Source organism: Leptopilina boulardi, unplaced genomic scaffold, assembly GCF_019393585.1.
Source record: "Leptopilina boulardi isolate dan_hultmark-lab unplaced genomic scaffold, ZJU_Lbou_2.1 LbouV2_244, whole genome shotgun sequence".
In the NCBI taxonomy this organism is placed as follows: Eukaryota; Metazoa; Arthropoda; class Insecta; order Hymenoptera; family Figitidae; genus Leptopilina; species Leptopilina boulardi.
In genome coordinates, this window is record NW_026137801.1 from 1,060,995 (window position 1) to 1,073,290 (window position 12,296).

The 12,296-nt window shown below is 28.1% G+C and overlaps 1 protein-coding gene across 1 annotated transcript in view; it reads right to left on the bottom strand.

Moving 5' to 3' along the window:
• LOC127280392 (surfeit locus protein 6 homolog) overlaps positions 1–12,296 on the bottom strand; it is a 38,784-nt gene that overhangs the window by 22,732 nt on the left and 3,756 nt on the right. Inside the window, exon 2 of the mRNA XM_051303349.1 lies at positions 10,893–10,946. Within this exon, the coding sequence (XP_051159306.1) occupies positions 10,893–10,946 (54 nt within the window). The remainder of the gene's footprint in view (positions 1–10,892; positions 10,947–12,296) is intronic.

Below are 12,296 nucleotides of genomic sequence, written 5' to 3' on the forward strand. Positions count from 1 at the left end.
TTAATTTTGCGCCGTGGATTGGCCAGGTCTTTGTAATTAACGAAAATCAACAAACTAAATTATTTTAATAAAATAAGTTATTCCGCTTCGAATTAATTTCAATTGAGTAAAAGAAAAAATTAATTGAAAATTTAAAAACATTAAAACTAGTGATGCACGTCGGACGAAAAGATCGGGAAATAACGATTACGATAAAAATTATCGTCTTTTTAAACATTATTATCGTTCGGATCGTTATCGGTTCGACAAGCTCGACAATCTGTCGATCAAAGTTTTGTTTAAAATGAAGTACGCGTTGAAACAGTCATTTGACAAATTTCTATTGGTTAATTTAAAAAAAATTGACGTAAATTTCATGCATAAAACTGCATTAAATTAATAGAAAATTTTGATTTAGATATATAATTAATAATAAAAAAATTAATAAACTAAATTTGTTATTAATATTAAAAAAATATTTAATAAACTGTAATTGTTACTCTAGAAATAGATATATTCATGGATGAGAAGTTTTTAATTTAATTCAATGGTTAATACTTTTAATTTAAACATTTTTCAAAATACATTATTTCATAGTGTATGTATAAATCCTTTTTTGTAGTTTAACAAAATCAATTTAAAAATATATTGTAATAATGAGAAACTTTAAATTCTGGACATTTTAATAGTTCAATGAAAATTTTTATATTAATTTTAAATTACTGCTTTTTAAAAATATTTACAATAAAATTAATGAATTTTTGTTGCTTTAAAATTTATATCTTTCTTTTAATAGATAATAAAATAACACATTATAAGCCAATAATTTTAAAAATCACCTTTTTAATAAATAACATGTAACAATAAAAATTTTTATGACATTTTATTTATTTAACAAAGCAGTTGATAATATATAAACACTTAACAATAAACTTTGAAATAAAAAACGGAATAATGTAAATATATAACTACATACATTTTTAAGTAATACATTTTCAAGAAAACTAAAATTTCAAAATTTTTTTGTGTACTAAATTTTACCTTAACTTAAACATATTCAATAATTCAATGAAATCTTAAGATTTCATTGATTTGTTGATTTTATCTTTTAAGGAACAAGTTACCCATGAGTTTAGACACATGAGGTATTTTATCGAATCATTGTCCAATCTATTTCGATGTTTACGAATTGTGAGTGATCCACGAGAAAAAAGCCTTTCAGCCGGAACCGATGTTGCTTCCACACTAAACAAATCGCGAGCCATTTTAGATAGAGTCGGATATAATGTTTGAAAAAATCCTCGTAAGTTTAGCGATTTCGTTTCACCTTTTGATACCTCAGAATCAAGAGGTGTTAAAGTACTTGGATCATCATATAATAAAAAATCATTTTTTAAAGTATTTATTAATTAATATAAAGAATTATTTATATTAATGTTTTTTAAAATTTAGAAATAAATGTTCTCAGAAGAAAAATTGTTTTAAATATTATTTTACATGGATTTTAATTAATTAATATATTATACCTGTTTGTAATATTGAATTTTGAAAATTGAGTGAAACTTTTCCAAGGAAGCTTTCTTCATGTCTTTTCCCCAGCTCGTATTATCGAATGCTTGAAGTTTATGCCTCGGATCTTAGAGGAGAACCCCGCAGTAAACCCAATTGCTATTTAGGTAATGTTTAATCAATTTTTCGTAGCAAGCTTCTAACCCTTTTAAAATAGCATTGTCTGTCCAAGAAATATCTTCACTAGACTTGCTTCTCAAATCTTCAAAAAAAATGAAGTAATCCGGTCCAAAAGCAAATTGAAACCTATTATAGTAAGTGGCAAGGTGACGTACTTTTCTCCACTTAGAATCTCAGTAAGTTCTTTAAAATAACTTAAAAATTCAAAGATGTCTGACAACAATAACCATTCGTACTCAAAAATTTTATATTTCTCAAGACTTTCGTTCTTGTCACACAGAAAACTTAACGCTCGTTTCATTTTGAGAGTAGATTCTATCATTGTGAAAGTAGAATTCCATCTGGTTGAATAATCCATTTTGGGAAGATACATTTTTTCCTCTGTTAAACAGCAATTTTGTAATTTATTACGCCATTGTTCTGAAAATTTTAATTTTTTGAACAATTTTCTCAATTTGTCAAGAGGAAAATTTTCGGTCTTCTCATCTAAATTTTCATGAGCTTGAGCTTTATCGGTATTAGAAGTTGAAGAATTATCAGATGTTTCTTCGACAGTTTCCTTATTTTGTTCTCCATCGATATTTCCATCGTAATCGTTTTCATTTTCACCTTCACGTCGTCGATCGAGTTTTAATTGGCTCAAAAAGTCTTGGACACCTAAATGCATGATGTGGGCGTAACATTTAAATCGTTGATCCTTAGGATCAAATGGCATCAATTTTGCCAATTCTGCAACAAAAGTCGTGTTAGCTGCAGTATTATCTAACGTGATCCCTTGAATTTTGCTTTGCAGGTTGTGGGCTTCAACATGTTTGTAAAAAACTTCAGCAATTTCCTTTCCAGAATGCTTTCCACAAGAAGGAATAAAGAAAATTGCTAAAGCCTGCATGTCCCAATTTTCATCTACAAAGTGTGCTGTTACTCCAAAATATGAACGATTTGCTATCGATGTCCAGCCGTCTAGGGTGAAAGAAATTTTAGAATCATTGCTACGTAGAATTTCAAATACGTTTTTCTCCATATACGCATATCTTTTCGCAGTTAAATTTCGAAGTTCGTTTCTTAAGGGTACGTTAGCATTCTGATTTAAGTAATGAAATAAATCTTGAGTAACAGAATCAGAGAAGAAAGAAAATGGCAAATATTTCTTCGCAATCAGATCTAAGATTTTTTCATTGAATGTTCCTTGCACAAAAACCTATAGTAAATATATAATTTACTTTTTAATTAAAAAATTTAAATTATTAGAATTTTGTAAATTAACTGGGTATTAAAATTTTTTAAATTAAAAATAAACAGAAATTTCATTTTCATTATTGGCTCTTTCATTCAGTAATTTATTAAATAAATATTATTTATTGAAATGCAATTTATTTTCAGATTTTTGAATAAAAATATTTTTTTTCTGTTTGTGAACCATTTTTAAAAACGAACGAAATTTGTTTCATTGTAAACAATTTACATTATTTGTAAAATAATTAAATTTTTTCATAAATTCGTTCGGTGAAGTTGAAGAGAATCTTTTGGGAAAAGAATAAGCCATCATCCGTTTAAATTACACAATTTAAAAAAAATATTATATTAAATATATTAATTAAATAAATAACTAATAATCAAAGTTTCATTAGTTTTTTTTATCATTCTGATGACTAAAACTACAAAAAATAAGTTGTATTTGTACTTCATGAGTTGTTTTTGAAACCAATTTCTTTTCTGGATAGGTTTTGTCAGGTAAACACAATTTGCATCTTCCCATTTTGCAACCATCTTTAATAAAATAGGCAAACGATTCTTCTAGGGAAAGGGCATTATTTTTACGTCTTTTTGATTTAAATGATGCATTTCAATTTTCTTCTTCAGTACTGTACAACGTGAAAAATCAGTAAAAAATATATTTAATTACTTATAAAATAAATATTTTTTACAATTTAACGATTAATTTTTACAAGGAAATTTTTATTTTTAAATCCATAAATTAATTAATTATCACAAATATTATTAATCTTTTAACTTAATGTAATTTCAAAAAATGCTTTTTATTATTAAACCTTGACTGAATATTTTCCGCTTCTTCATTAAAAGAATTACTTTTTCTTTTTTCGCCTGCAGACATAATGTTTGAAAATCAGAAACTCAAGTATTATATTCTTTTTAATTAAATACAATAAACTTGATAATTTTTATATTGTCACTCATGACATTTACAATCGATTTTTTTCGAACGAACCGAGACGATTTGGTTTTTATAAATTAAATTTCATTTTCTTAAAGAACTTTGACTTTAAGGATAACATTCTCATCACGGCACTCGCGTTTCACGCTCGTAAATTAGAAACATACAATAGGAAAAGTATAGGGCGTGCATTAACCTAAACGAAATTTTTACAGGTACTTTGAGGCTCTATCAAATTTCTGATTTTATAGTCTTCTATATTACTACATTTTTCTAAATCTGTCTTGTCAATCAGTACGTATTCAGTTTTGGTTTGCAAAATATATTCTTGGTTTGGTAAAAACACCATAGCTTGACCATTAATTATTCATTCTGGAATTGGTAAACTTCTTACTATTGTCATTTCTTTTTCATCTAAAATCGGAATTTTAATTATCTATACTAAGTGATGATTGTCTATAATGTTGATAATGTCTATAATGTCTATAATATGTTGATAGTTTCTTTCATCGCTTTCCATTACTTTGTGGGTGATAAACTGAAGTCTTTACATTTGGTCCTTCTGGTATGTCTGATTCTTCATAATATTCTTGTTTTCTTTCATTTTGTTTAAATCGTTGACATAAATCACATGTTTTGATGAAGTCTTCAACATCTTTTGTAATGTTGGGCCAGTTTGTCATATTTCTTATCTTTTGTACTGTAATATCTTTAGAATAGTGTCCTCCTAATATTCCTTCATGTGCTTCTGCTATAAATTTTCTTCTATTCGTTTCAATGTGTTTCTTTATTAAATATATTTTCTTGTCACCTCCTTTCCATATTTTAAAAAGAATCCTCGATATTTTCCTTTCATCTATATCCTCGTAAATAATTCTTAATCTTTCTTCTTTAGTTTCTTTTTCTAAAAATTCTGATAATTGATCATCTGTCACCTGAGGACTAATTTTTATTTTGTCATTTTCTTCTGTTTCTTCGTTAGTGATCCAAATTTCTTTTATCCTTGTCGGTCCAAATTCTCGTTTTATAATTAACTGTCCTGTTTGTTCTATTTTGTTTCTTTTTAATCGTATTTTATTCGCGTCATCATTATCTATTTGAGGTATATCTCTGATCCATTGTACTTCTGTTTCCTCGTTAAAATCTCTTACTACTTTGTATATAGCTCTTTCTTTAGGTATTGTTTTTCTTCCATAAACTAATATTTTCCAAATATAATTTGTGTCTCTTATAGGTTTAAGTATATCTCTCAAGTTACTTATCGGTTCCAAAAGAGAATAATTTGCATACCCTTGCCTTTTTTCTTTAGTACCTGTAATCAATTTTATAGTTTTTATTACCTTGAATTCGTCTTTAATTATTGATTGATCACTTTCTTCTGTCTGTGAATTTATTTCCATATTTTCGTATTTATTTTCGTCATCAATGATTGAGTTGTCGTCTTCTGTTTGCGTATCTACTTCCAGGTTCTCATTTTCCTCGTTTACACCTGTAGTAAGCGCGTTCTGCTGTTGTAACGTATCATATGTACCGTCTGTTGTCATCTGAACCCTTGGAATGCGCGATAAGGCGTCAGCGTTTGTGTTGGCAATTCCTTCTAACATACTGTTTTTTATGATTGATATATTCGATCCTGTATCAACTACAAATTTTCCCGATTTTAATTTATCAAATTTTAAAGCCACAATAGGTGTGTCGTGTCTTCTTCTTTCTCTCGGGATCGGTGGAAGGTTGTGCTTAGCGGGTTCTCCGATAAAGAAAATTCTTCGCTTAACTGCACTCGGTCTGGTGGTTTGCTGTTGATCGATCGTGACTGAAAATTTTGAGTTTTCTCTTGACGTGGTGGTAAACCTCTCAATTTTCCTCTACAGACATCTTCTGTATGTCCTACATTTTTGCAATGGTTGCATTTTTCTATATTTGTCTGTTTACTAAATCTTGGTTTTGGAACTGGGTTCTCATTTCTTGGGTTTCTTGTAAAATTTTCTATTCTTTTATCTTTTATATTCACGTTAATTTCTGAGGCAATATTAAAACATTCATTCAGAGTTTTCGGTTTCTGAGGACGGATTCTAATTTCAAATTCTTCACGTATATTTCTTAAGAATGTGCTGACGCTTGCACTTGTTTCTATTTCCTGTCTTACGAAAGTTTCTTCAGGTGTTATATTCATACTATCTATAGACTGCCTGATTTTATCCTGACACTGCATAAATCTTGAGGTGAATGACTCTAAACCTTCATTTGTGCCCATTATACATGAATCGCGAGTCCTTTGAAGTGATTCTAAACTATCCTTTTCTCCAAATAAAATTCGTAATCTTTCAAAAAAAATCAGCAAATGTTTTAACTGCATCGGCTCTAATTGTGTTTGCCGATTTTCCTACTAATTTTTGTGCAATTATTGCATGAAGTAATGTTAGTCTTTCATTTCTTTTTGTTTTCTTTTTAGACAATCTTAGTAAATGAATGAAGTTTTCTAAACCGCTCCCGTTAAATTCTGGTATTAATTTTATACTTTTTCCAAAATCATATTCTGTAACTTCTTCTAATTCTTCATGATCGCTGTTTAATTGATTCTCATTTAAGGGTAAACCTTCCTCTCTTCTAACTGGTTGTTCCATAGCTAACAATCTTGTTTCAAATCTTTCCAATTTTGCAAGAATTGTTTGAAAAAGGTCATTTGAACTTGTTGATGTTTCTGGCATGATTTTTAGAATATTGTCTAATTTAGGTCTGTCAGTCAGTGATATTGAAGGGGATGAACTGTCTGTGTCTATAGTTTCGTTTTCCCTACTTTCTCTAAATGAATTTAAATCCAGTTTGATTTAATAAATTTCCTATATCGTTTCGTACAATTTTATTTTATAACCGTTCGCGTTTTCTAATTTAAAATTTCATTTCTTGCAATCCTGCTACAAGGAGTACACAAAAATATGAAATTTGTTTTTTTTTATTTATTGACGATGGAAATACTGATAAAATCACGGAGTATACCAACGCTTTAAAACAAACTTAGCCACACCCTATGAAGGTCGCCGTTCAACGTACGTAAAGTGGACTTATACTCTTGTTCTAAAGATTCGTAGTTTTGTTTTATATACCTTACTTCAATGTTGCTTTTGAATGTTGGTCTGGATCGTAGTACTGGAAAATCTCGAATTCTGTTTCGTATACTTGGATAACTCTCTGGATACCTCTCTGTAGACCTGGATATCTATATCGCTGCTTGGCTAACACTCTGGATAACACTTCGTAGATATGGATATCTGGATCGCTGCTTGGTTAACACTCTGTATAACACTTCGTAGAACTGGATAACTCTCTGGATACGTCTTTGTAGATCTGGATAACTCTCTGGATATCTCTTTTGTTGATTCTCTCGTTCACTTTGAATTAATACTTTGTTTATCTGGAACTAGTTCTTGGTTCTGGATATTTAAAACTTGGATGAACTTCCAAATAATTTTAAATATTTCACCGCTGCCACCAATTATGTTGTCGCCGTAAGAAACAACTAATAATATTATTTTTGTGAGTTGGTTACTCAACTGAGAACAAACTCTACTTTATTTATTTAACAAGCAAAGTACAAAAACTTGGAGATAATCAATCCTTCCAAAGCTTCACTGAGTCTTTTTGGAAGACAATTTACTAACCGTGCTATCACTTTGAATAGCGACTAATTAATCTGACCACACCTGCTTATGCATTAGTTTTAAAGGACTGTGCAATAGTCCCCAATCTTTACAATACACACTCATACTTCATACTGTCGACATTTTAAAGGAAAATAAAAAAAATTGTTTTTTCAAATTTGAGAAAAATTGAATTTTCTGAAAATTCAAAATTTGAATAATTTTTTAATTTTTGGGAAGATTAGTCTGTCCAACGAACTAAGGCTTCATTTTTACATTTTAAAAGAGTATACCAAATTTCAAAGCGATTCGTTAAGATTTGTTCAAGTTATCGTGAGGACAAAAAAAGTGTCTACAGACAACAAACAGACGGACAGGTTTTCAAAACCTATTTTTTGGCATCAGGAGGTCTTAAAACGTGGAGATTCACTGGAATTAGAAAAAAAGGCAAAATCGACCAAAATGAATACTTTCTCATTTATAATGAGAATGTAAAAAAAGGTAGCGTTGCGTCACTTTTTCGAGTCTTGCAGCGCGACTCAGCTTTGAGGACTACTGTGTGCCTCTTAAAGTGTGCTGTGTGCGTTTCTGGGACGCGTAGCACGCCCCAGATTGAGGTTTACAAGTTTGGGGAGCGTTGCGCGCCCCAGAAAGGCTCCCAACAGTCCTCAAAGCTGAGTCGCGCTGGCAGACTCGAAAAAGTGACGCAACGTTATCTTTTTTTCAGTGTTACTCCATCAAAAAAAATCTAACTAATTTTCAGTAATTTTCACAACTTGTCATTGAAATTTCACTGATTATATAGCACAGGTATTGCAAATTAAAGGTGTATCCAACAAATCATAAGTAAAACTTTAAATGCGTTTTTCTCAAAACAACTTTTTACCTAAAAATTTAACTGTAGCTTTTTAATAACATTACCTAGAGAAAGGCGTATGGATTTTTTTAAGTTGCATATTTTTAAAGTTATAAACAATTTAGTGTCTAAAAATCGATCAAAAAAATCCCCTACGTCTTTCTGTAGCTTTTGAGATGTAAAAAAAGAAAAAAATTTGATTTTTGTTCTAAGATGAAAATTGTAGCAAAAACCTTTTCGATCGCGAAGTGATTCTCCTAAGAATGGGTTTCTATCACGTACATGTAAACCTCATATTTTTTTTAAAAAAATAAAATTTATAAAGTATTTTTTTCTCTTTAAAGTCTACCTAATAAAGATATATATAAACATATTTTTTATTACTGTTAAACTTTTCTTGAACAAAATTATTAAAATTATGTCTCTTTAGGACGTTCTAGAGTGGTTTAAGCCATTAATTAGTTAACAAATATTTTACTTTAAATAACTAATGTTATTAGATATTAAATTCGTTATATTAATTCTGTAATGAGAATAATTCTACAAAAATATTGTCACGAAAATTTACTTCGAATATTTCAGAATCGAATTAAGACAAATCAAAATTTTATTTAAGTAGGACTTTCTAAATAAATTCTTTAAATTTGAAATAAATTTTATGCAAATTTCAACAAATCTATTTTTATTTTAAATTTTTGACAACAATTCAATTTTTTTTTGAAACTTTTTAAATAATTGATTTTTTATAAAAAATATTAAAATTATTAAAAATAATTGAATTTCGGAAGAGTTAAAGTTAAAATTTTGAGAAATAATGATGATTTTTAGTTAAAATTTTTTGATGATTTCTGTTATTGAAATTTTTTTTAGAAATTGCAGACAAAAATGGAATTTGAAAATTTATTAAGCGAAAAATGGTTTTAGATAATTTAATTTTCGAAGAATATTATAAAAATCATTAAAAATAATTGAATTTCAGGAGAGTTATAGTTCATGAATTCTTCAATTTGACAAATAGTTGAAGATAATTGAATTTGTAAAGAATTTCATTAAAATTATTCAAAATAATTAATTTAGTGATGAATTGAGGACCCCGATTCTATAAGGAGACCTACGCTTGAGGCAGCCGCCTTGTGACCAGTCAGGTGATCCAAAAATGGAAAAAAATAAAATTCAAATTTTTTAAAAACGCCATCCTGTAGAAAATGAAAATCCGCACCTTTTTTTCCTTAGAGATTTTTTTATAAAACGAATATTGAAATTAATAGAAGCAAAAAAGTAGAAAATTTTTTTACGATAATTTAATGGACTTTTAAAACATAACTCGTCGTGATTTCGCCAAATATTGATGGATTTCTTTGAAATTTTGTGCATTATATTCAGTTTATACTATTAAAGACGACAATCATTAAAAAAATCAAGAAAATTGTTATTATTTAATGTTAAATCATAATAAAGTTTTAATTTTGAAAATATGTGTTTTTCAACCTTCTACTGAAAAAGTTATCGAGGGAATTTTCATTCTGGAAAAACTTCTCGCGACAAAGTTTTTCCTTACATATTAAAGAAGTTTTTCCAAAAGTTTGGAATTAATTCTGTAAAAAATAAAGAAGTTATAAGGAAAATAGTGAAAAACTATTTTTCCTTATACTGCAGCAGTAGCCATGACACCTCACGGCTTAATTTCATCAGGGGCGTTCTAATTATATAATTCGCCCTACACTCGAACATGAAAAAATAATTATTTATTTGTTATAAAAAATATATTTCTTAAATTAAATAATAAATTATTATTTCATATTGTATAAGAAAATTATTATTTCTCCTATTCAAAATGTATAAATACTGATTTCAAATTTAATTATAATTATTAATATGTATTTTGGATATATTTTTGTTTATTAACAGAAATAGAATACAAAAATATTTCATTATTAGTAAAATCAAAAATTTGTATGCCATATTATTTTTGGGATTGTTGCTGCGTGTAACAAATATAATACAAGTATAAAGTATTTCAATAGGTTTATTTATGGGTACGGAACCCTCGGTTTCAATGCGAGTGTAACTCGCACTTGTCCGATTTTTTATTGTTTTCGACATAAAAATCAAATTTTCGGATATTGTCACTATGATTTTCATAATCAGCACACCAAAATACATAAACGTACGTAGTATTAAAAAAACCAGAAATATTTTTAAAAAATTCAAAATTCCGAAAATATTTAAAAAATTGTTTGCCCATGATCGGACCAGGCTCAACATTTTTTAAATTTAAAACAGTATTTAAAAAAAATGTTTGAAACAATCGATCAGTACCCACGCGCAGAACGACATTTTTTAAAAATGTAATTTTTGTATTATTCCTGAAATCGAAAAACATAATGATACATCAAAAAATCGAGTTCGAAAAATTTTTGTATTACAATGCTTCCTATATGAGAAATAATAATAATAATTCGAATAAACCAACATCTTTAATAATATCATTGAAACTTATTCAGTAGAAGAGATAACACATTTTAGACTAACACATAAAATAAATGAAGATACGAACCTTCCATAAACTGCCGCTCCTCATTGTTTTCGCCCTCATTGTCCTCGTTAGAATCTAAAATTTATAAAAAGTTAAAAACATTTTAAATTCATAAAAAATAAATCATACAGTGAAAATTTAATTTTTTGATTTTACAATTTTTTTTAACAATTTTTACAGTTACAATGGGATAAAAAAATTTCAGTAGGTACAGTTGGATGGATTACTTGAAAATATGTATTTACTAGCTTCACTTTAAATAAAAATATCTCCGCAAAAACTGCAGTTAAAGCTGTCAAATAGAGAACATTTGAAAGTTTATTAAATTTAGCGTCAAATGGACTAAAGTACAACGATATTAATTATATAAACATAAAATTATATAGTTATTTAACGTGAGTTGATTTTTTAAAAAATTGCAATATCGATATTTTCAGTTTAACTCTTAACTGTCACAATTCCGCGTTCAAACGTAAATGACACAACGAGTCTGCTGGACCCAACGTATTCAAAAGTGTATTGTATAGCCAGTACTGAATATTTTTGCGCAAAAATTTAATCTGAGGTCATTTAAAAAATGACAACATTATTATGTATAATAAAGGTAATTTAACGAACTAAATAAAAAGGTATTAATTTAAAAATAGTATGTTTATTTATAAAAGCCTAATGGGAAACTGACACGAGTAACGGACCATAAGCCAATATTAAAAAGTTTTTTTAAATCAATTATTTAAAAAGAAATTTTTTTATTAATATCATTTTATTTTTAATTATTCAATTAAAATAAAAAAATGGTTATCACAGTATTAGTGAAATCATATTTTCCGAAAAAAAGTTTGTCTCACATCCTTAAAAATAAGAAAGACATCGAGCAGAAAAAAATTTCAACGAGAAAAAATTTGGTTCACTTCTTATATATACATATCTAGTGGCAGCTCAACTGCGAGAAGAGATGTTCGCCCTCCCTATGTGGCGTTGAGCGAACTAAAGTCCAGGGGTCCTATTCTCGAAATCATTCGAATATTGTTCGTATGCGAGCAAATTCGATGGGTAAGTTTCGTGCACGAAGCAACAACCGTATTCTCGAGCACCATTCGAAACTTCGTTCGACGATCGTTCGTAGACGAATAGGTTGTACAGTGTTGCCGTCGTTTATTTTTAGTGACTTTCCAGTGTAATTTTTTTGAACCAATGAAATTACTTCGACATGATGTTTTATTATTATTATTATTATTATTATGAATGAAACTCTATAATTGATTTTACATATAATACGCATAAACGAAAGAAAAATTAGTCAATATAAATATCATTTCAGTTTTTGATAAAAATAAGTAATGAAAAATTTATTTCCAATTTTTAATTTTATTACTTTTTAATTATTAGTTCAAATTCCTTTTACCTTTATTTAAGTTTTTTGTG